The sequence below is a fragment of the Pseudorasbora parva genome, chromosome 25, assembly GCF_024679245.1.
Source record: "Pseudorasbora parva isolate DD20220531a chromosome 25, ASM2467924v1, whole genome shotgun sequence".
NCBI classification, from domain to species: Eukaryota; Metazoa; Chordata; class Actinopteri; order Cypriniformes; family Gobionidae; genus Pseudorasbora; species Pseudorasbora parva.
Window position 1 is genome coordinate 26,274,532 of NC_090196.1, and position 25,838 is coordinate 26,300,369.

The 25,838-nt window shown below is 39.1% G+C and overlaps 1 protein-coding gene across 2 annotated transcripts; it reads right to left on the reverse strand.

The window, feature by feature from the left end:
- Positions 1-968: 968 nt before the first annotated feature.
- Positions 969-7,206, reverse strand: rag1 (recombination activating 1). 2 transcript variants are annotated; one of them, XM_067436300.1, is made up of 4 exons: positions 7,068-7,206; positions 5,626-5,976; positions 4,378-5,516; positions 969-3,559 (listed from the first exon to the last, which is right to left on the reverse strand). In XM_067436300.1, the coding sequence occupies exons 2-4, from the start codon at positions 5,955-5,957 to the stop codon at positions 1,812-1,814; spliced, it is 3,219 nt and encodes a 1,072-aa protein (XP_067292401.1). In that variant the 5' UTR covers positions 5,958-5,976; positions 7,068-7,206; the 3' UTR covers positions 969-1,811. The 2 variants fall into 2 exon arrangements, with proteins under 2 accessions (XP_067292401.1, XP_067292402.1); XM_067436301.1 differs by lacking the exon at positions 7,068-7,206 and adding an exon at positions 6,878-7,005.
- Positions 7,207-25,838: the final 18,632 nt, after the last annotated feature.

The following is a 25,838-nucleotide window of genomic DNA, read 5'->3' on the forward strand; positions in this document are numbered from 1 at the left end:
GTTATGCTTATAATTATAATATGGACTTATTATGCAATTATACATTAAGTCAAGAACAGTATATATATATTTATTATAAGGTTGTAGACAGCTGGAAATTGAAATCCACGGTTTATTGTGGATGTCAAACCAATAAGGTTCATATGTGTTAATATATTAACTAACATAAGCTAACCATGAGCAATATATTTGTTACTCTATTTGTTAATATTAGTTTGAAAAAAGCTGTTCATTGTTCGTTACTTCACAGTATATATATATATATATATATATATATATATATATATATATATATATATATATATATATATATATATATATATATATATATATATATATATATATAGCTCTGGAAAAAATGTTGGTCGCTTTTTTCACAGCTGTAAATATAGAAAGGAACATCCATGCCTGTCTTATTTGTGTTTTTATCTCCAACCACATACAAGAGGACACAAAAAAATTAATCTGGAACTGGAGTTAAATGTTATTTATTAAGAAAGAATTCAATAACTGAATCCATAAGTTCATGAATTACAACAATCACTGTAATGTTCTTGCACAATGAAATAAACAGCGATAGTTCATTACAAGAACATCACCAGTGCCTTTGTGCAAGTCTACAAAATGTTTACAATTATGAACAGTGCAATGAAGTTATTTAAAACAAATAAAGCAATTTAAACATATATGTATATTTTAAAATGACGCGGGTACTTTTGTTTTATATAAAAAAAAACTCAAAGTAGTTTTATTCATTGAAAGAAAACAAGCATTTGGAAATGTTGTATAATGTATAATATCAAAGAATGCAAAGAAATTATTCAAATCATTGACACCAAGAAAGCAATCAAATAAAAACAAAGAAATCAGTCAAATCACTTCACAAAGAAATCAATCAATTCAAGTCTAAAAACAAGTCAAATGTATTTTATAAAGTAAAAAGTGGATTATTGAAATCCTCTCGGCTTAAGAGAATAAACACAACGAATTAAAACTAACACTATTAAACAAAATAAGAGAAATATGATTAATAAATTGAAGTTTGAGGTGAACAGAGCACATATTTCTGAAATAAAGAAATCTTTAGTCAATAGCTTTTATTGTGTAAAATACACTGCCATTTCTTCAAGAATATTTGAAAATGTCTCTGTGTGAATGGCATGGTGCAAATGTCCTGAGGGACCTGTGAGATTGAAGACTGAGGTAGAAATATAGGCTAGGGTCTAAATAAATGTGCAAATGCTGTAGCATAGTGTCTATGTGTGTTCAGTCATTTGTGAGCCAGTTGAGCACCATCAAAATATTGCATTGCTAAAATAACCCCTTTTTTCTCTAGACTCCTACAAAGGAAACTATTTGAGTTTTCTAATTTTTTCATTTTGTCTTTGTCCTGTGTGATATATTAGTAAAGCCATCATAAATGTGGGGCTCCTTTAACACCATTTCAGTGACTTACAACTCCCTCATACGTTTTCATAAACAACCCTTCTGTATGAATTCGTGAAGTTATCACAACCTGGCAATACAATAAAATCCCTCATATTTCACAGGCAGCAAGAGATAAAACACTGACAATTTGCCTGTAAAATCCAGGGAGAAAAAAAAAGCTCTGCCCATATAATTTTTATCTCTGCCATAAAACAATTTAGCTTACGTTTATGCACTAGCTTCAAAAAAATAATAATGAAGTGAATAATAAAGCCATTACACATAATATCACATCTCATCTCAAGAAATAAAATCAATTACTGAACAATATTTTCATTAGCAAGAAAAACGGTTCATTAAAGAAAGTCAATCAGAGGAAAAACTCAAAAATCTGGAATTTCAAGAGCCACATCAACTTCGTCTGGGGTCTCTTCTGGGTTGAATGTGGCTTGCATTGCTTTTGCTGAGTTCTTGTGAGCCTCCATAAACTTCTGAAGATACTTGGAGGTGTACAGCCAGTGGTGTTTCAGTACATCTTCAAGTTCAAACATTTTGGACTGCCTTGCATTCATCTTCCGAAAACGTCTGAACAGCTTGTTCCCAGACTCATTGCCTTCGCTGGCCCATGCTCCGATAGAACCGTCTCTCTCAACAATCTCAGGAACATGGGCCAGAGTCTTGTGAAGGTAGTTGGTAATTTTTCCATCATAGCGGTACTTAAATGTGCTGGAAAGGAGGTCAGCAAACTGCTGAGAGTTGTAGCTATATCGGCAGAGCTGGTCAGGGCAATCTCGGGAGGGACAGGTTGATCGCCACACAGGCTTCATCTGGAGGTAGAGTTCCATCAGTTTCTGTAGCGCCTCACGTCGTTCCTCGGAAGGAACCAGCTCACAGACCACATCCACAGCCTCACGTGTCATCAGCCGACGGGCATAGTTTCCATTCATCCTCATCACAGGCTTGAGTTTCAGTTTCTTTCTCAGCTGTTTGTCCAGGGTTGACCGCCAACGACGGCGTTCCTCTCGACTCGGATTGCTCCTCTGGTAGACTTCTCCGATCTCATCCTGAAAGATCTTGTAGAATTCAGTCGCATTGCCAATGTCACAGTGCAGGGCATCCAGAGTAGGCTGTGTCTCCATGAAAGGCTTGGCAGAAACACCTTTGACCCGGTCACGGAGTTCATCGGCGGACTCTGAGAAAGGATTTTTCCTCCAGATCTCGTAGCGCTCGAGATTTTCATCGTGGCTACGCGTGATGGAATGTAGCACCATGTTTTGCGAGGCTTCAGCTCGGGTTGAGTCGCAGAGTGTGCATATATAAGTGGAGCCTGATGCTTCGAGCCCTTCCATTTCACGGACCATCTTCTCATCATAGCCTGTGCCCCGGAAGAAGAACCTAAATGAGCGTAGCAGACCACCAATAGATAGGATAAGTCGACTTTCCAACATGGCTTTCCGCTCTGCTACAACAGGTCCCAAGATTGCTGTCAGGGTCTCGTGGTCAGACTCATCCACAAACATGAGGCACAAAGGTCTACAAGAGAGCTCAGAGTTTGGCTTTTGTTCCTGGAAGATGGTGATGCCATCGTCCTCACCCTCAACTCGGATGGAGATGGACATGATTGTGAAGGAAAACCTCACTGCCTTCTCTGGAACCGCTGGACCAGTTCCATGCTTCTCACTGACATCTCCCATCCCATCACAGGATTCTTTCACCACCACAGTAAAGCCAGAGGTGCACATGATGTCATCTAGCCCCCTCTCTCTTAGTCCTTCCATTATGTCCTCCTCTAGGTCTTTTAATGCAGAAACCAGCGCCACATCGTAGCGGAATCGTCTGGCGATGGTGTCCGCAGGAACATCATCAACTGAGGTTGTCCAACCAGAAAGTCCATCAATGATGCCCACATCCCAGGAGCTGCAAACGTTTTTTAAAGCTGGCTGCCATTCAAATTGGTGGAACCCAGGAAGAAGCTCTTTCTCAGCATTACGTAGAGTGTGCAGGGGCTGGAATATCTGGCGGCCGCTAGTGGCCTTCACCGTGCGGTACATCTTGTGGTACTGACTGCAGCTCAGGAAGGTGTTGACCCTTATAGCCAAACACACTGCAGGATGCAGACCAAATCCCCTGCCTGAAAGAGAATACAGAGAGAAAACAAAAGACAGAGTCAGATAGAGTCAAAAGTTTGAATTCATTGTACTCCAAAAATGCGAGACTGAGTCTAAATGTATGATTTATGGACCAATTTCAGAGCATCAGCAATTGAATGCTACAATATCTGTAATTCTGATTATAATTGCAGCATGGAATATGTACTAATTGATCTACATCAGTGGAATTATTAATGCTTAAGTTAGAAGATAGGTGACTCAGCTGGGCTGGTAATACTGATATTGGCTGCTGATGAAAACAGGCACCAGCTGGGCCCTGTTCCCCTGGGGGGTGAAGACAGTATCTATGTCATTTGCAGATACAAGGGCTACTGATGTTGTTTTCATCCTAACAGGCTCTTTACAAGAATTGTTATTGTGAATGTGTATTATTACACATTCAGTAAAGTGCTGCTTATTCTATTTAAATTGACAGTGAGGCACATAAGAAAATATTCATAGATTTTTTGTGTGTGGTTAGATAACCTCATGGATGTGTTTAATTCATTTTTAAAATCTATTTGCAGGTAAATGTGAACATAATTGTGTAAAATTACATATTGTTCTATGAAAAATGAATACAATTAAATGCAGTCAGGCATTGAAAATTAGACTAGTTCATTCTGCAAAGCAAACAATGCCATGTATTAGGTTGTAAATAATTCTATATACTTATTCTTAGTTGCTCTCAAGCTTATGTGACTAAGTCAATAAAGCATTATCTGTTCATTCTAGTTGTATTTATCTGACGACTGCTTTGACAGTCACATATTGTGGGTGACATGTTTCTTGGCAGTACCTTGCATCATAGCTTCCAGTTCATCTGCTTGTTTGTGTTCATTCCCGGCTCTCAGTGCCAGAAGGAAGAGTGTCAAACAGACAGACTTCACATCCCCTCCTTCTTCCTTTTCAGCAAACACCTTCACCTGGTTCTTCAAGTCTCTCAGCCTGTGCTTTTGAGCCCGACGGGTCAGTGACAACAGGTGCTGTCGAGGGCGCCCACCTTTGTTGATTGGCAAGTAACCATTGAGATTCTTCTCTGAAGGGGTTTGTTCTTCCTGGGACTCTTTTTCATGGTAGTGGTTGAGGCAGTGTTCCCTAAACGAGTCCAGTCGGACCCAGTCGCTGCATCCTTCGCTGGGGCAGAGCAGAGGGAGAGAGCTGAGGGTGGCAAGGAAGAACTTGGCAGGCTTGGTCAGGTGGGATGGGTTCAGGTGTTGGTTACAGGTGGGACAGTTCGGGCCCAAAGCTCGACTGTACCTTACTATGCAGACCCGACAAAACAAGTGCCGACACGGTGACTGGACAGGGTCAGAAAGCAGGTGATCACACACTTGGCAAGTAACAGCACGTAGCAAGTCCGCTGGGACTTCAGGAGGGATGAGCTTAGCACTCAGATGGTCCCTCTGGCATTGTGTGATATTCTTTACCCATTGTCCTCTCTGAACTGATAGTTTTAACCATTCTTTCCCACCTGATCCCACGGGATTCTCAGTGGTCTGTTTCCACAATCTATTGGCACCTGACGTTTCTGGGGAATCCTTATTCTTAATTCTCTTTGGAAGACTGTGTGCACCTTTAAGTGGTTTGGCCCGCTTCCTTCCCATTCGCTGAAAAGAGCTCTTCTTAGGGAAGCAGAGGTTGCAGTGGGAAGTGTGGGGCTTCCAGTCTGGGATCCGGGTCCTGGTGAAAGAACAAAAACCCCCTCCCCTCATGGCAGCAGTCCAGCATCTGTGACAAAACAAAGCCGGATGTACTGTCTCCATGTCGGTTGTCACGTCCACCTTGAAGACCTTCAAGATCACCTCCGGCCAGGTCACCAACTTGCAGCCCATTTTCCGCAAGGCACACCGGCTGGACTCTTCCAAGTCTCCCTGGACTTCATGCGATGGACCTTTAGCCTTCTGTATTGTGAGGCCACAAAGACGACACAGGCTTCTGCAAAAGATGAAAGTAAAAACTAAGTTTGACTCTGATTAAATATGATAGGCTTCCAAATATGCACAAGACAAATTCATAAATAACTCAATATTGTCATTAGACTTACTTGAGAATATTCATATGTGTATCAATCTCCTGAAGCTTAAGGTCCACTCTCCCTCGAGTGCTCTCCACGTTTTCCTTACTCTTCCCTCCAAAACAGAGCTTCATAACACTGCCTGGAGAGCCTGCCATCTCCATCTCCATCTCCATCTCCATCTCCAGCTCCACCTCAGGCTGGTTTTCCTTCTCCACCGGTGTTTCATTAGACAGAGGGGCCTTCTCCATGGACTTGACCCGAAAGAGCTTAAACTTCCATTCTGAAAACTTAGGATGAGACAGTTCATCAGGCATGGAGGCTCTGGGAGCATCTTCAGAACTCCACCTCCCTTTCTCCATGGCGTCAGCTTAGACTCTGCTGCTTTGAAGAGAGAGAAAAGAAAGTGAGAAGGAATAAGATTAATTCTTTATGAATCAAGAGTTTATAAGACTATGAGATTAGTTTGGCTGCCAAGTAATATTCTTAGGTGTAATAGAAAAGGGGGGTTTCAGGGCTTACAAATCTACAAAAGAACAGCAAAACAACATTATTTCCAAGGCTGTGACACAATCAGACAGATTTACTTAAGTCTACTGGCATAGTTTGTTAAAAGCAGCCCTGAAATCCCAGCCCAAGCAAGCGTGAGAGCTTTGCTCTGACCCACAGTACAGCATTATTCCATAAGTGGCATTTAGCGCCTCTGTAAAATGCATGAGACAAGCATTCAGAAATCGATCCACTGCTGAAAACTTCATTTCTCTCCTTCCTAACACTCTCGCTCAGGGACTCACCATGTCCTTTTATCTATCCCTCATCTTTTGTTTCATTTTTTGCCCTGCCCATCCCATCATCTTTCTCAGGTACCAAAGGTTTGCTAAATGGACACCTCTAGGACTGTCAATCAGTTATAATAGTCATGTTCTGTGCTGAAACGAGAGTTTAAGCCTGTAGAAAATCTTGCTGGCATTTGTTTGAGAGAAAGAGAGAGAGTCAAGTCTTATGATGCACAGCTGTTGACTGAAGTCAGATGAAGGGAAATTGTAATGCCAGCCATTCCCTATGAATCAGACTCTATCCTGTGTTTCAACCAGATATGCATAAACACGCAAATAAAAACAAGGACTAGCTCAGAAGTCACATCACTCGGACTAGCAGTAGCTGTCAAAACCCTTGCAGTTTCTCAAAACAACTGTGTCACAATGTGACGCTACTCTCTCATCCCATCCATAAGAAGGTAAAGTGGTCCTCTTTCCTGATCAATAAATCAACAAGCGCTTACCATAACACTCCCATGCCGAGTACATGCTGGCATTTTCTCTGTCTCTCTCTCTCTCTTTCTTTTTCTCCCTCTCAGCTTGTGTTTGCACCCTGGGTTTCTCCAGCTATCAGCTCTGAAATTAACTATTGAGACACGCATACACAAAAACAGCTGAGAGCATTCAGTCTGTCAGTCAGCTGGGTTGACCTACCTTGTTTTTGAGGCTCAGCTGGCGAATTCTCCCCTGGGGCCTTTCTGCATGGGGGCACAGGGGAGGCCTAGTGCGCTTCTGAGTGTGGATGTCTTCCAGGCTGTATTTCTAAGAGTGCCTGGATGGATCTCAGTCTCTTGGTGCTCCAATAAAAGACTGTGTCTCTCCATGGGAAGAGAGTCCTTTATATACCTCAGTGTGGGGTCCTTAACCGACACATTTTTGCACCTGAGAAACATTGGAGGTCTCTGGGAGGGGTGGGGGGGATGCTAACCACATACACGCACAAACACACACACACACACACACACACGCGCGCACACACACACACACACTTAAATGAGGGCATGCCATATATTTCTTGTTTGTTTTTACATTATGCTAATTATAATTGCCTTTTTTTTTCAAATCAAGGACAAATTGTGCAATATTTAGCAAACTTCTAGGACATTTTGTCCACAAACAAATTCAAACCCATTCACACACCAATATGAGACATCATCGGCACAACCGTAAACAGACACTCCAATACACACAACATAAATCATGTACTTTTAGGACACACAAACACACATGCACATTCTGCATCGTAAACACATTTCAGTACAAGGCACATGGATGCAAACTAACGCATCCCCCTGCTGTTTTCCCCGGTGCTCTCATCTTCAGCAGGTGGTCCAAGCCAAAATGCTGCAGCTCTGTTATTTGATCCCCATCTATAGAGAAAAACAGATGCCATTAAAACACATCAGATCAAAGGAATACATTTAAAAGAGAGCTGACAACCATCTACTCAAGTCTGACTGACTAAATGTCCTTTATGGTGTTTTCAACCGTTGTAAAAACATAGGGTGGTCTAACTGCATTTCACAATTTCAGTATCCTGCTGAGACATGGTTATTTTTGGTTGACTTTTTGAACAAATTACCCATAGTATGGGAATCTAGGATGTCACTGTAATGAGCATTAACTCTACAAGTGGGCTCTTTTGCAATCCCACTATGAACTGTGTTGGTGTCATCAGCAAGTATATGAATTAAAGGGATTTATTCGTTGATAAATAAATCAAGGGTGTATTTGCAGAAGAGTTACTGTGCTGTAATTGGTCCTGTGCATTTTTGCAATGCTATTCTGTCTGGATTTCTGACAGATTAGTCATTAAATAGTCACCAAATGCCTGCGAGCATTGTCTGGCCTGTCTCATCAGAGTCGCAACTTCTGCAAACCAAAGAAAGAGAAAACATCATAAATAATAGGTTATTCTACAACATGGCTGCTATTTGTATCCTATATAAATGTATAAAAAATGACTGACTCTGTGTTAATATTTACAACAACCATTCTGTAGAATGGCCAATATGTGACCCTGGACCACTTCATAAGTTGCTTGGGTATATTTGTGTCATTAGCCAACAATACACTGTATGAGTAAAAATTATTATCGATTTTTCTTTTATGTCAAAATTCATTGATATTAAGTAAAGATCATGTTCTATCAAGATATTTTGCAAATTTCCTAACATAATCATATTTTAAAAAAAATAGTAGTAGTAATATGCGTTGCTAAAGACTTCATTTGGACTATTTTCTCAACAAAACAAAAAATGTGCACCAGATTTTCAAATAGTTAAACCCTGGCCAAATATTGTCATATCCTAACACACCATACATCAATGGATAGCTTATTTATTCAGCATTCATATGATGCATAAATCTAAATTTCATAAAATTGACCCATGTGACTGGTTTTGTGGTCCATGATCACATATGAAATATGAAAAATAAACAATTATTTAAATTCCCATTATTTAAATGGACGAACAGACAAAGAGAAAGAGACAGGGGAAATAAATAAAGCCTCATTAATGTGAGTAATAAAGGGATGGAAAGTCATTTTTATGCAAAAGACAGTTTGCTTTCGGCTAAATTATAATAGCCACGTCTATAAACTGAGCAAAATGAGAAAGGTCATTGAAAATACCAGTTTTTACAAGTGCCCCTTCATCCTTTACAAAGAGTCCTTGAGGGCCTGAGAAACTAAGGTGACATATTGCATTTGATTGATCATGATAGAGGTCACATGTGTGCATGTTTATTGATATATTCTGATTAATTTACTTCTATGACTTTCTTTCTTTTGAAGAATAGCATACAAAAGAGGTATTTTGCTAGAAGTCCAAGCTCTTTTCAGTACAATAAAATGGACTGTGATACACACTATAAAGGGATAGTTCACCCTGAAATGAAAATAAAGTCATCACAACTTGCTGTTGTTCCAGTGCCCTATATCCTTCTATCCTTTTCGGACCTCAGTAGAAATAAAAAATGCGCTCCTTCCTATAATGGAAGTGAATCAGGCTAATGCAAAAAAAAAAAATGATACAAAAGTATTACGCAATAATACAGTGAGACATGTGAGGGTTCAGGAGGCAAACTATAAGGTTTTGCGAAAAAGAAACCGTATTCTTCAGTCAAAATACGCGTTCCTGTGAGTGCGTGCGTGCGAGCCGCCAGCAGGCGCTCATGCTTACTATAATTCACACTGTGGTCATGGCATCCAGGATATTTTTTACAGTCTAGGATAAGCACACACACGCACCATATTGAGAAATCAGGCTCAAGAGAAACAAACGCGACTCTCGTCTTTCTATAAGGTAGCTATATGATAAGAAATAATACAACCCCAAATCAGAAAAAGTTGGGACAGTTTGGAAAACGCAAATAAAAAATGAAAGTAGTGATTTCTAAATTTACTTTGACTTGTATTTCATTGCAGACAATATGAACACAAAATATTTCATGTTTTGTCTGGTCAACTTCATGTCATTTGTAAATATGCATCCTTTCCTGTCATTCAGACCTGCAACACATTTCAAAAAAAGTTGGGACAGGAGCAATTTAGGGCTAGTAATGAGGTAAAAGGGTTAAATAATGATGTGATTTGAAACAGGTGATGTCAACAGGTGATTGAAATTATGATTTGGTACAAAAGCAGCATCCAAGAAAGATCTAATCCTTTAGGAGCAAAGATGGGCTGAGGATCGCCAGTTTGCCAACAAATAGGTGAGAAAATTATTGAAATGTTTAAAAACAATGTTCCTCAAAGAAAGATAGGAAGAGATTTGGATATTTCACATTCAACAGTGCATAACATAATTACAAGATTCAAGGAATCTGGAGGAATTTCAGTGCGTAAAGGACAAGGCCGCAAGCCTAAGCTGAACAACCGTGATCTCCGATCCCTCAGGCGGCACTGCATCAAGAATCGTCATTCATCTATTAGCAATATCACCACATGGGCTCAGGACTACTTTGGCAAACCTTTGTCAAGTACCACAATACGTAGTTACATCCACAAATGCCAGTAACTGTACTGTGCCAAAAGGAAGCCTTATGTTAACAGTGTCCAGAAGCGCCGTCGACTTCTCTGGGCACGGAGGCATCTGGGATGGACCATCACAGTGGAAATGTGTACTGTGGTCAGATGAATCAGTATTTCAGGTATTTTTTGGGAGGAATGGACGCCATGTGCTTCAGACCAAAGAAGAAAAGGATCATCCAGACTGTTACCAGCAACAAGTCCAAAAGCCAGGGTCTGTCATGGTATGGGGTTGTGTCAGTGCCCTTGGCAAAGGTAACTTGCACTTCTGTGAAGGCACCATTAATGCTGAGAAGTACATAGAGATTTTGGAGCATAATATGCTGCCTTCAAGAAGATATCTTTTCCAGGGACGTCCATGCACATTTCAACAAGACAATGCAAAACCACATTCTGCACACATTACAAAGTCCTGGCTGCGGAAAAGTGGGTACGGGTACTTGACTGGCCTGCCTGCAGTCCCGACCTGTCTCCAATAGAGAATGTGTGGCGCATTTTGAAGCGCAAAATGCGGCAACGAAGACCCCGTACTGTTGCCCACCTTAAGACTTGTTTGCAGTAAGAATGGGACAAAATTACACCTGAAACACTTCATCACTTGGTGTCTTCAGTCCCTAAACGTCTTTTAAGTGTTGTGAAAAGGAATGGCAACATTACAAAGTGGTAAATGCTTTACTGTCCCAACTTTTTTTGAAACGTGTTGCAGGTCTGAATGACAGGAAAGGATGCATATTTACAAATGAAATGAAGTTGACCAGACAAAACATGAAATATTTTGTGTTCATATTGTCTGCAATTAAATACAAGTCAAAGTAATTTTAGAAATCACTTCTTTTTTATTTTATTTGCACATTCCATACTGTCCCAACTTTTTCTGATTTGGGGTTGAACCTCCTGAAGTGAATGTTGTGTACCGGTTGTCATGACAACATTGTGAGGGGCTGCTGGTGGCTCGGAGTGAGCGCAAGCTCACTATTTTCCGCAAGGTTTCTTTCTCACGAAACTTTAAAGTATGCCGCCTGAACACTTTCCACATATAGCGGGCGTCTCGCTGTATCATTGCGTGATACTTTTGTATAATTTTTGTAAAGTTTTAGCCTGGTCGCTATTCACTGCCATTATAGGAAGGAGCAGATGCAGGACTAGTTTTTAAATTCCTGCTTTAGAGGTCTGAAAAGGATAGAAGGATATACCGGTAGGGCACTGTAACAACAGCAGGGTGAGTAAAGGATGAGTTTATTTTCAACTTTGAACTAACGTTATCCCTTTAAACAAAAAAAGTTGTTTTAATAAAGGAAAAGTCAAATGGGTTTGAGTAAATGACAGAACTGGACCATGGACCAGTGAGGCCTGCCAGAGCCTTCTATCTTTGCAAAAGAACGAGAGAAACTGAGAGAGACTGAAAAACAGAGAGAAACTGTAGGTCTGTTGCCATGGCGAAGCAAACAGAACTGCAGATGTCCATCTAACAAACAAGCGGTGACCCCTAGAGATCCGCGCCTCTCTCCGCCTGCTAATTGACTTGTTATTGATAAGCCCAATGGCAGTTTGATTTATGTGAAAAATGTCTTCAGTCGACAGCCACCTGGCATTAAGCGGGTGTTTTTCTCCCCTGCATGTGTGAGTTTTGGGGGAAGAGTTGTTGAGGTGCTGTTATCACCATCTGAGGGGACACCTGGTATGTTGGGTCAGAGATGCCGGTGTCAACGCAGAGGACAAACTCGAACTGCTCACCAATCAAAACACTTTATTTGAGTGTGAAGGTGGATCATTGACACACATATTTTAAAGGGCACTAATACTTGTTTAAACAGCTTATCATCCTCTGACATTTATGTGATGTTTTTATGACGTCAAACGGCCATTTTTGTCTTTGTCAAATAACGTACTGCATTCAGAGTAAACGCCTATCCCATAATGCCATACAGCGCTAGGAGGTACATCGCTCCACTGCTAACAAACTATGCTAACAAAGCATATTGCTACTATAAAATAGCATACCTTTTCAGTAACAAGCTACTTGGGATGGGATTGTAAAATGTAGCAGTACTACTAGTATTGGACAGGGTACAGCGGGGCAAAGGCACACCTTAAAAAGAAAAAAGTGTATATAGTGTATGACTGCAGAAAAAATACAAATAAATAAACAAATAAATAAATATTGAATATGTATGGAGCAACAGATTTTGTGAGAAAATAAATCATAAAAGTGTTTTCTCTTTTTAAAAATTGTATAAATATGAGAGGTGGCGGGAGGTAAAATGCACATAGTACTGATACAAATATTTTTGCTAAAATTCAATATTATTCAACATATCAATGTTAATACAATTACAATAGTTAATACTTGTTCAAAACAATCACTTTAGTAAAGTTTTTACTATTTTCTGTTTATTTTGATGAATGAAATTATTTTCTGTTCAATAAATGTATTCATTAAAATATGTTAATATATAATACATTTTTTAAGAGAAACACAATTATTTTAAAAAGTAAAGTTTCTGAAAGCAACGAATGAGATCCCATAATTTATAGATTTACATAGTAACAAATAAATATATTTTATTATATAATGAAATATATATAATTATAATTATCTCTAAGGTGGACACCCATTTTGATATGACATTTACCATCTGAATATAATCATGTCAACAAATGGAAAAATCAGCCAGCAGTTTATTATCATGTTATTTATTGTCTTTCTTCCCAATAGCAGGGGCGCATTTTACCTCAAATGCCATACTTTTACATATTCTTCCGTTTTGAAAAACTGTTGCTTTAATTACCCTGAACAACCCCCCCCCGAAAAAAAAATCAATAATAAGACAAAATATACATATTCAATAATTTGAGCGATTCTCATTTATTTAAATCTACAACATTTTAAAAAACATCAAATATTAAATAAATTTAGCGCAGAAATAACTTTGCGCTGCTACCCATGATCACGTCACGGATCAGAGAAATTTCCACATGAATCTTGAAAAGCGGATGTTTTGGAAAGTGCTGTGGCAAGTTTGTGCTATCTAATGGTTAAGAGAATAAGCCTTTAGCTCCATTGTGGTACCTCAAAAAAGCCAACCCGATCACACATAAATGCGTATAAATAGAACGAGTGTGCAATGTCGTGGAATGTATACGCCAAAACTCATTTTGGCGTGCATATGATACGCTGTTTTTCGCGTGCATATGATACGCACTTTATGGCGTATATATGACACACGCTTGGGTAGGTTTAGGGTGGTGGGGCGTATATATGACACGCTCTTGGGTAGGTTTAGGGTGGTGGGGTGGGGGGTTCGTATGTATAATACGCCATAAAATGCATCTCATATGCACGCGAAAAACAGCGTTCCATAGACACGCCAAAATGAGTTTTGCCGTATACATTCCACGACATTGCACACTCGTACTATTTATACGCATTTTTGTGAGAATACCCTGAAAAAAACATTGATGGTACCAGCATTTCTGCAGTAAACTACCGGTAGTAGAGAGTGCTGGGAATGTTCAGGCTACCTGCTGACAGACACTGCTAGACGTGTTGATTTGAGTCTAAGTGTTAAAGGTTTCTATTTAAAGCTTTCTTTTTCTATGTTGTGTTTTTACAAGAGTTGTAGCCACAAAAATATTTACTCAGTGACTAGTCAGTTATAGTCCATGGTAACCCTATTTAAGGGGGAAATGTTTAAGCAAGTTTAACTAGTTCGCCTAGCCCAGTTAGCCCTTGATAGCACATTCTGTTGGCAAAACATAAAAACATCCTTTGGCCATTAAAAAGTATTCTCATGCTCATAATTTCATGTCATAGCTCACAATAGTCGCTAATGAAGAGCTCAGCTTAATGCATTCTTGTGGTGATATTTGCTGATTAGCACTTAGTAAAATGGCATTTGCTGATCCGGTAAATGGAAAAAGTCCAAAATTGAGAATCAAAAATGGCACGTTTCAAAATGGAGTATCTGTCATTGGGAATGCTACAGCGTTCTCCAAGTATATCTGACTTCCTGTATCTCATCTTTAAACTATAAGAACCGTATAACGAAAATCTACCATTTTATTTATCTTTTTTTTTTTTTTTTATCAAGCATCTATCAAGCTTATAATGAAAAGCTATCATTCTAAAGTAGCGTCACAAACATGATGTCATGCAATTCAATTAAAATATGTAAATATACATCTGTGATGTTTCTCCAAAGTGGACAAGGCCCTGTCCCAGGGGGTTAAACAATTTAATATTTTTCGCAGACCTTCCTCTTTCCTCCCTCTCTGCTTCCTTAAAGTTTATTTCGAAAATTAATATTCCAAGCACTGGCCCTGACTGAACAGCCATTTGTCAAAGTTAGCTGACAGTCTCTCTCTCTCTCTCTCTCTCTCTCTCTCTCTCTCTCTCTCTCTCTCTCTCTCTCTCTCTCTCACCTTCCCCTGAGCTCTGCATAATAATCATTAATGCAATTATCAGGACACACACTATTCATTACTGTCCTTCCATCCCTCTTTTTCTCTGTCTGTCTCTGGTATGAAGGACCTCTCTCACGCCATTTAGACATGGCTGTGAAATAGTTATGCCGTTGTTTCTGTCTGGCCGATGTTGCTTATGCCGCCTTCAGGGTCTGTCAGGCTCTTTTCTGTCACTCTACTGAAATTTAATTAACTTGTGCCAGTCTGTGCGTTGTATGGGCTTTTTTCATTATCCAATAATACAGAATTGGACTCAATCTACAGCAGAGAAGATGCCGTTTGTATTCCTCAAACATGTAGTAAGACCTGCATGTGTTTGCGTGTGTGCTCAGGAGAAGAGATCATCAGATGTACGTTATGTACTCAAGTAAACCTTGAATGGCAGACTTTGTCAGCTTGAATCCAGGACAGTCGAGGGAGAGAGAGTGGAGGGAAAGGAGCCGGGTGTCTTCAATCAAAATAACAATGCTCTTTAATTCTGCTTTAATTAAATCTGCTTTTTCCCCAAGCGAGGCGCAGGATCAGACAGCCGCTGGAGACTCGCAGCCCCGCAAAAGTCTTTCCTCCGACTGGGTTTGTGTTTAATCATTGCTTCTTTACACTCCGTCAGAGAGCTTTCTATTTCAAACTAATGCTGGTTTACACAGCCGGCCTTCTGAAATAGAAAAGCTTAGATACGTGTACATTGAAACTAGTGGATTTTGCCTAAATCAGCACACGACAGACAGACAGACAGATAGACAGACAGACAGACAGACAGACAGACAGACAGACAGACAGACAGACAGACAGACAGACAGACAGACAGACAGACAGACAGACAGACAGACAGACAGACCGACCGACCGACCGACAGATAGATAGATAGATAGATAGATAGATAGATGAACAACAGACACATTTTTTTATATTTTCTTCTAACAGTATACACTTAACAGATTGCAAGCTGTCTTTGTGTTTCGTTTTCTGTGTGAGAGAGTGAAAAGATGAAAAGAGCAGCCCTGTCTCTTCATCACAACTAAGCCCCTTTTGTCCCTCCGAAGTTGATTTCTGCAGGGAAGACAAATGGCGTCCACTTTCCACGATAAGTCTGCTTATTATTTTCCTGTCCTTTAACTAAAAGTCCATTATGAGAAATGGCAGGGTGGCTGTGGCCTTTTCAGCACCGCTGGTGTCACACCGCAGCCTGGAAGACAATAGAGCCCCTGACAGCTGTTAATTCAGGGCCACCTTAAACAGCCTGATCTTTAAATCTATTCGCTCTGTAATTATACTGGAGGAAGGAGGGGTGAGGGTCCACCTGTCAGAGCACAGAACTCTGTCCAGAGCACGCGATACGGTCAGGCAGGGCCTGAGACCGTGGCCAGCGAGCATCTGTCAAAATATATTGTTTATTTACAGCGAGAGATGGCCGCTGGGATAGCATATGGCGGCCGCTGATGGCTACAGCGTGGCAGTCGATCAGAGACGGAGAAGCAGATGCTGGGCGAAGGCCGCTTTGTGGCACCTCCGAGGAAGATTTCATTGCTGAAACATTGCTCAGAGTTCTTATTTATGCATCAGCCTAAAAATAGAGAAATAAAAATAGACACAAATGAGACATGCAGTAAGAGTATAGCACTATAAAGTCAACCCCCCGTTTGAGAATAGACATTAAAATCCAAACATAAATGCTTGTAAATCAAGAATGCTTTTGAATAGACCTACGTTTGGTCTTGTTTTAAGGAAGACATGATTGCTTCAAAAGCACTTATGGAAGTTTATTTACTGTAAGTCAAATTTACTGTACTAAATATTTATATTTTATATAAAATATGTATTTCACAAATTAACATTTACTTTAAAATTACTATAACATCAAAGCCATATGTTTAAACAAGTTTTGTTCCAAATGTGAAGTTGATATTACAAAAATTATAAGTTCCTAGCCACCAGGTTTCATTCATTTTTTTTAATGCATTCTCCTTTAGCAAATTAATACATTTCTGTCCAAATATCACTTCTATCATAAAATTGAACCTTGAGTCCTTTCCGACAACACATGTAATCGAGATTAGGTTTTCATTATAAACTAATTTTGTAATATTAAACTGACACTGCCCACTAGGGGAGGAGCCTGCTAAAAGAATTTTAAGAATATTCCATAGTGACGCAACGTCCAATTTAAAACGTTTTTCACAGGATTAATTTTGACTTTGTAAGCTTTTTGAATGATGATTTGAATGAATGAACCTAATTCAGGATGTTTACTAAAATATGTGACATGAAAAAAGACGATAAATAAAAAAAGCGGCAAGTGTCCTTCTAGTTGAAAGTTGTATATAGCCAAAGACTTTATATATAGGAAGACGGTGCACTCCGATTACTTGCACTCCGGAGAAAGTGCAAAGCCCAATAAGGCAAATAAGCCCCGCCTTCTAAATGAAAGAGCCAATCGCTGATTAGTAAAGTCATCACATCACTGTAGCTGCCATTAGAAGATCCGGTTGCTATAGAAACAGGCAGTGTTCTGCGCATTTAGGGATGCACATTAGCTTTGTCCCAGGCAGAGAAATGCTGTTTTTGGCATGCAGTGGCGGAGCCAGAGGGCTAGTTGGGGTGGCAATTGCCCCCCCAGACGAAGTCCTTGCCACCCCTGTTGCCACCCCGCTGAAAACATTACCCTGCGTGAATTTTACTAACATTTCCCAAATCTCCCAGCGGACGTGAATACATCCTGGCAGCGCGCATAAGCGTGCAGCTGCAGCGTGCTGTTGCTGCTACACTTTTCATTGGTTAAGCTGACACGCAGCTCCTTCGTGACGTGCCCCAAACGACTCCAAAACAACGCGGGAAGCAGCACACACATAGTTGCCAGGGTCGCGGTTTTCCCGCACAATTGGGCTATTTTAAAAAAGGAGTTGCGGGAAAAATTACGGAGCCGCGGGTTGTGGTTTTTTGGGCTACAATTAAAAAGTACCGCGGCCGCGAAACAATATAAAAGAGCCAAAGAAAAAATTAAATGGAACTGTTTATTAGTGGGTATTGATCCCCGGGAACGAATTCACTTGGCAACAACCGCTGCAAGTGAGTAGACACGTCACTTGAGCATTTCACAAATCAAGCATCATCACGTCACAGGAGTTATGCCTTTGGTGGTTGAAGCATCGGTTCGGTTGTCCGTGGATGAACAAGCAGCACTATAAAATATCAGGTAAATGGAGAAAACCATCACCACAGATGCTTTCTCTCTTTACTGCTGAAATCTATTCAGCACCACATGAGAAGGGTGGGGAAGAGACTAGCATATGTCTAAATGAAGACAGCCCTGAGATTGTAAACTGTACACACACACACACACAATTTTGGAATCGACTATTTTGATTGTTTTTGAAATAAGTATCTTCAACAAAACTGCATTTATTTTATTAAAAATAAAAAAGTAATATTGACTGTAATATTGTGAAATATTATTAAAATATAAAGAAACTGTTTTCTATTTGAATATAGTAAAGTGTAATTTATTCTGTGATTTAAAGGTGTGTTTTCAGCATCATTACTCCAATCTTCAGTGTCACATGATCCTTCAGAAATCATTATAATATAATTATTTCCTCCTCAACAAACATATGGTTATTATCAATGTTAAAACACTTTTAGGATTATTTAATTAATAGAAAGTAAAAAACAAAAACAAAACAGTATTCATCTGAAATAGAAAACTTTAGTAACATTGTACTACCGGGGGTAGGGGGTGGGTAAACAAAGAAAGGAATACATTTATTCAGCAAGGATGCCTTAAAAAATTAATTAAGTGACGGTATAGACATTTATAAAGTTGAAAAAGCTTTATATTTCAGATAAATGCTGTTGTTTTGAACTTTCTATTAATTAAATAATCCTGAAAAAAAACTGTTTTCAACATTGATAGTAATAAATAATTCTTGAGGAGCAAATCATCATATTACAATGATTTCTGAAGGATCATGTGACACTGAAGACTGGAATAATTCAGCTGAAAATTCAGTTTTGAATCACATAAATAAATTGAATTTTAGATTATATTAAAAAAAGTTATTTTTAATAGTTATTTATTTTATGTACAAATATTTCACAATAATACTGTTTAGCTGTATTTTTGATCAAATAAATGCAGCCTTGGTGAGCAGAAGAGACTTTTTTTTAAAAAACAATACATTTTATATCAATTTTATATATAAGTTTATTTGTGGGCCCTTTATGGGAATCCAGTGGTTGTCTAATCTGATTGGACACTGAAAAATTGGGCTAGTTTTCATTCCATTTGGGCGGGTTTTGAGTTGTCATTGGGCTAGAAATATTCCCTCTGCTTCACACCAGGCTCCTAAACAACCTGTCGGTGTTGTATTCGCTATAACAACTGCCTCGCTATACATTATCCCTTACTTAACATAACATACATGTCTAGATGTCTTTAAGCAATTTCCTTGTGTTGTCAAATAGGCTAGACCTCAATATACTCAGATTTTGTCGTAATGTATTACTTTAATATTTGTATTATTATTAGTAACTGTGTACACATGGTAAATAATAATAATAAGAAAATTGTTCCAAATTATGGTTTCTTCATGAGGTGTGTAACCAAGCTTTTCTTTGAATAGAGACAGCAGAATGAAGAGAAAAAGCGCTATCACCAACTTCTTTCTAAAGAAGCAAAAGTCAGGTCACAGGTGCAGATCAGAGCCAAACAGATCCCAGTCCCAGTGTCAGCTGTTGTAGTGAACCATATGTAGGTGGTGGACAGGGAAGTCAAGAAGAGAAAGATAATGACACAAGAACCCAGTGTATCACCAGCAGGTCAGAGCAGTGAGGAGAGGCAGTAAATTGTGTCTTAAATTCAGATTTAAGTTTCAAGTGCATTATATAAGTGAGTCATCTCCCATTCCCTTTAAAAGCCAGTTGCGCTTGCACCCTGGCGGATTCGCTACATTTTGTGGGAAATAATTTATTTTTAGTGTAATAGACCCTTTTACTGTTTGTATACAATGATGACGTAGCAACGTATGCGCGCGCATTTTGGCAACAAACTGTGGCAAGAATCAGCAGCATGTCAAGCTACGTGAGCGGATTAAGCAACACAAACCGAGAAAGTTATTTTAAAAAGTTGACTTTATCAAATGGTATTCGGCTACCAGATCCGTGTTCTATAGTGGAGTGGATAGAAGATGTTAGCAGATGGCCAGATATAACTTAGTGGTCGGATATATACGTATTTAGTTGAGAAACCGAGCGTGTACACCCGAGACAAGCATATAAATCACTGGATGCTTATGAATGCGTTGTCTGTGGGCATGTAAGTTACAGAATGTCCAATACAATTTTCTACATTTATTCTTATCCTTCACACAGACATACATTTATCATTTTCCTTACATTTTATGTTATTGATTCGTGTCGACACTTCTGTTTAAAGTTTAATTTTGTAATGCTATAACGTTAGTACTTTAATAGCAACTATGTTGCTTGCATACATTTCTCAGATGGTTATTTTGCAATTAAACTATTAATAAAATCATTACAAATGAAGTTGATAAGTACTGTGATTATTGATATGATAATCTGGGGGTGGGGGTACATTATACACACCAGTGGCAGCCAATGTTGGGAGGTTTATTATAAATAATTAAGTTTCAAGTGCAGTAAATGTTTTACAAATGATTTTTTTTATGCGAGCATTTTTATGTCTTCGTTCCAATCAATGCATTTAATCGCCTGCGTACCACCGGTTCTTCTGAAACGGCCGTGATCCTGTCAGAATTCTATAAAACTTAAGCCCATTGGTGGAATAGCGATTAGTGCAACCAAAAACACAACAGCCAGATGCTGGGAATACATTTTGATGCTGGGAAACCGTTTTGATAAACTTTCGGAGTTGCTCACACGTTAGAACCACTAGGGAACAACACCACTTCCGTTGCCAAAATGCGCGCGTAACTCTTTGATCACGTGGGCTGTAAAAGGGTCTATTGAACACTTTGTATATTGACCCCCCAAAATAACACCTTGCCACCCCTTTGCCACCCCTGTTTTTAAAGTCTAGCTCCGCCACTGTTGGCATGATTCTAGCTTTTAACTGAGACAGTTGTCAGATTTCATTGCCAATTTACTTCAGCAACGTTAAAAAAGACAAAAGTAGTATTTTAGACCAACTATTTCCCCAACAAAATGTCTGTTTCTACCTCTGTCTGTTTTGTATACCCTTGAGTATACAAAAAGTATAAAAATGAATACATGCAACATATAAATAAATAAATAAATAAATAGGTAATTGTGAAAAAGTAAAAAAAAAATACATACATATGTGTGTTGGTCATATAATTAGAATATCATCAAAAAGTTGATTTATTTCACTAATTCCATTCGAAAAGTGAAACTTGTATATATCCATTCAAATGTTTATTTCTTTTAATTTTGATGATTATAACTGACAACTAAGGAAAATCCCAAATTCAGTATCTCAGAAAATTAGAATAATACTTAAGACCAATACAAAGAAAGGATTTTTAGAAATCTTGGAAAACTGAAAAGTATAACCATGAAAAGTATGAGCATGTACAGCACTCAATATTTAGTTGGGGCTCGTTTTGCCTGAATTACTGCAGCAGTGCGGCGAGGCATGGAGTCGATCAGTCTGTGGCTCTGCTCAGGTGTTATGAGAGCCCAGGTTGCTCTGATAGTGGCCAGGCCTGATTAAGGTCAGGCGAGTTTGCTGGCCAATAAAGAACAGGGATACCATAGTCCTTAAACCAGGTACTGGTTGCTTTGGCACTGTGAGCAGGTGCCAAGTCCTGTTGGAAAATGAAATCTGCATCTCCATAAAGTTGGTCAGCAGCAGGAAGCATGAAGTGCTCTAAAACTTCCTGGTATACGGCTGCGTTGACCTTGGACCTCAGAGGATCAACACCAGCAGATGAAATGGCACCCCAAACCATCACTGACTGTGGAAACTTCACACTAGACCTCAAGCAACGTGGATTATGTGCCTCTCTCTTCCTCCAGACTCTGGGACCCTGATTTCCAAAGGAAAAGCAAAATTTACTTTCATCAGAGAACATAACTTTGGACCACTCAGCAGTCCTTTTTGTCTTTAGCCCAGACGACACGCCTCTGATGCTGTCTGTTGTTCAAGAGTGGCTTGACACAAGTAATGCGACAGCTGAAACCCATTTCTTGCATACGTCTGTGTGTTGTGGTTCAGGTACTCTTTTTACTCTTTGTGAATCTCCCCTACATTTTTGAATGGGTTTTGTTTCACAATCCTCTCCAGGGTGCGGTTATCCCTATTGCTTGTACACTTTTTTCTACCACATCTTTTCCTTCCCTTTTCCTCTCTATTAATGTGCTTGGACACAGAGCTCTGTGAACATGTAGCCTCTTTTGCAATGACCTTTTGTGTCTTGCCCTCCTTGCAAGGTGTCAATGATTGTCTTTTGGAGAACTGTCTAGTCAGCAGTCTTCCCCATGATTGTGTAGCCTACAGAACTAGACTAAGAGCCCATTAAAGGCAGGTGTTTTAAGTTAATTAGCATATTAGAGGGTGGCACCAGGTCTCTTCAGTATTGAACCTTTTCTCAATATTCTAATTTTCTGAGATACTGCATTTGGGATTTTCCTTCATTGTCAGTTATAATCTTCAAAATTAAAAAAATTAACATTTGAAATATATCAGTTTGTGTGTAATGAATTAAAATAATATACAAGTTTAACTTTTTGAACGGAATTAGTAAAAAATGAATCAACTTTTTGATGATATTTTAATTATATGACCAGCACCTGTATATATAATATAAATAATGTAATGTAAGAATAAAATCTGCAGTTGTGAAAGTCACATTGTCATGTAAATGGAGAGAAAAAGTCACAGTAATAAGAAATAATCAAAGTAAAAATGAAAAAAATAAAAAAGGAATTATAGTCACAACTAGAGAATATAATGTTGCAATCATGACAAAGTCACACTTCAGTCTGTGATAATCAAACCAAGGAATTTATTTTTCCTTTCCTAGGGATGCTGTCTTGGGAATGGTATTGCATGAGTTCAGAAGATTGATGATTCATGACAAGTTTATCGTGACTCCACATTGCTGACAGTGGTACAGTCATTGAAGCGATGCTTCCTGTTACAACCACACTGCAAAATGAGCCACTTATTGTAATGATGAAAGGAAACATTCTTCCCCTTTCTGTCCCCCACTTTCTTCTCTGCATTTCCTGTTTCCTCTCTAGGCCCCCTAGGGAGAGCATCACTCTAATAGAAATGGCTTTTCATTCTCTTCCACTAAGCGGACAGATGAAGGAGGAAAGGGTGAGTTGTTTATCCTGAAATAGATGGCTGAAATAGATCTGATTTGTGGTAAGCAGCTTCTGAGATCAGGCCAAAGTGACACAGCTGACACAACACCGGACGTTAATCAACAGTATACATGTTTGTGTGGTTGAAAGTATGGGTATGTAATACCAGGAGCGTGTGCTGGCCATGTTGCAGCCACTCTCGGAGTCTCCTAACACAACTACAAATCAAATACTTTTATTCACTATCACGGTACCTACAGGGCCGCCAACTCATGGATTTAGCATGAGACTCACATGTAGTGGTGTCTGAAACCATAGTGGACGTTATCGAGTTCACTTATTCTATCCCACATGGCACTGCAATAACGAGTGTTCAGTCGATGTCCTGAGGGTTTCATTCACTCCTTCAAGTGAACTGTATTAGTGGACTAACATTGGAAATAATGATTTATGGTTTAGAGACAATTTTGGATTCAGACACTATTTTTACATGCTCTCACGCCACACATATATCTTCTCACACAGTTAAAAAACAAGGTGTACCAGAAAGGGCACCGACAAGAGTAGAGTTACATTTGAAAAAGTCAGACCAAAATATTCATCCAGACGTAGACCTCTATACTGAATTAATAATATATTATAAATGTGTTCAGCATTCTGCAACAAATGTTTTTTTTTTTGGATTACCTAACTTAAAGGGTTAGTTCACCCAAAAATGAAATTTATGTCATTAATGACCTCATTTCGTTCCACACTGCAAACCTCCGTTCATCTTCGGAACACAGTTTAAGATATTTTATATTTAGTCCGAGAGCGTATCTAAGTGTATGCACACTATACTGTCCATGTCCAGAAAGGGAATAAAAACATCATCAAAGTAGTCCATATGTGACATCAGTTAGTTCATTAGAATCTCTTGAAGCATCAAAAATACATTTTGGTCCAAAAATAACAAAAACTACGACTTTATTCAGCATTGTCTTCTCTTCCGCGTTTGTTTTCGAACCTCAAATAAAGAGTTCAAATGGTAATGAATTAACGGATTGATTCATGATTTGGATCGCAAATGTCACGTGATTTCAGCAGTTTGGTAAGCGATCCGAATCATGAATGGATTCTGCAGGCATGTATTATGATGCAAAGCGGGGCAGCTGGTCTCTGAGCCATTCCCAGCTCTACAGCGCCCCACAAATTTCCTATAAATCTGTGGTGAAGAATGGAATTGCAATTTGCATTTGTAATCAAGAGCCATTGGGACAGATTTCAGGCTGGCCCGCTTATTTTCGCGCTACCTTATGTAAAGCTGGCTCCAGACTAAGACGATATCGGTCCTCTTCAGCTGTGTATCTGCATCAGATCAGTAACTAGTTGGCATGTAAAATGTAAGTTTCATAATTGAAAACTTCATTGTTAGTCCAAAAACAGCTTTTCTTGTAACCAAACCCAGCGAACGACTCGTTGAATCTTAGATGCAGATGAAAATCAACACCTACCTAACACTGGCGTGTTAGTGAGATGATGAGGAGAGAAGAGCGATACAGGACTAAAAATAGCAATTGGGTTATTTATTTTCAACAATGTGAATGTCTCAGTTGAACATTATTTATTTTTTTCTTTACATTTCACAGTGGATTAAATGTATAGCCTGACAAGCCAGACCCACATCAAGAATTTGGGTCTGGGGAACTCATCATTGACACGGCTCAATCCGAGGGGCGGGATAAACGGATGTCTTTCAAACTCCCTCTGCATGCAATAGGATAACGCTTCAAGCAACCAGAGCAACGTGAAGCGGAGCTAGTTAACAGATTAAACTTTCACCGTATCCGGTCGGCAAAACTCAGAACACATCTTCCCTATGATTTCAGTGTCGTTCTTTGTTCCTTTCTCAAAAAAAAGCTTAACTACAATTCTTCCAGAGTCGCGGCCAAAGCCGATTCCAAAGACCGCCGTTTGTCAGCTTCTGTGTTTACAAGAAGCACGCAGAACCTCCGCAACTCTGCCGTCATTATGTTAAGCCCCGCCCACCGACTCTACACACGATGTGATTGGCCTGACCAGAGTTTAGTTTTTCCAGCTCAGAAGTCTATGGAGAGTTGCTAGACAACACTCGCTGCAAATTAGATTTGCTGCCGCTAGGTTGGGTCTTGATTTCTAGGATAAATTCTTTAGTAAATCAGTTGCAATTATGGTCAACTTTACATGGTGTCTCTTAGTAGGATTAAAATAACCTCTTATATAAATTGTGATTAAATTATATCTAAAAATCGATCAAAGAACGCTCCCTTTCCAATCGCTGTCAATCAAACAGTGGAAGTTTATCAGTGAATTACTTCTGGACTCGAGCCAAAACTACAGCTATAGACAATGAATCTCTTATTGACAGTGTTTTGCGCTGTTAGTTATGATGAAAGCATTCGTTAGTGTGGAGAAATCGAATCAATGACAAGACCACTACATTCATGCGCACAACATAAGAATAAGAATAATATCAGTGATCAATTAAAATCAGTGAAGGAAAATGCATTTTCTTTCTAAAAATGTTTATACTAACATTTTAAGTGCAAAATAAGGAAAAATTATAAAACACTAAAACAATACAGGTCATTTAAAGTCAT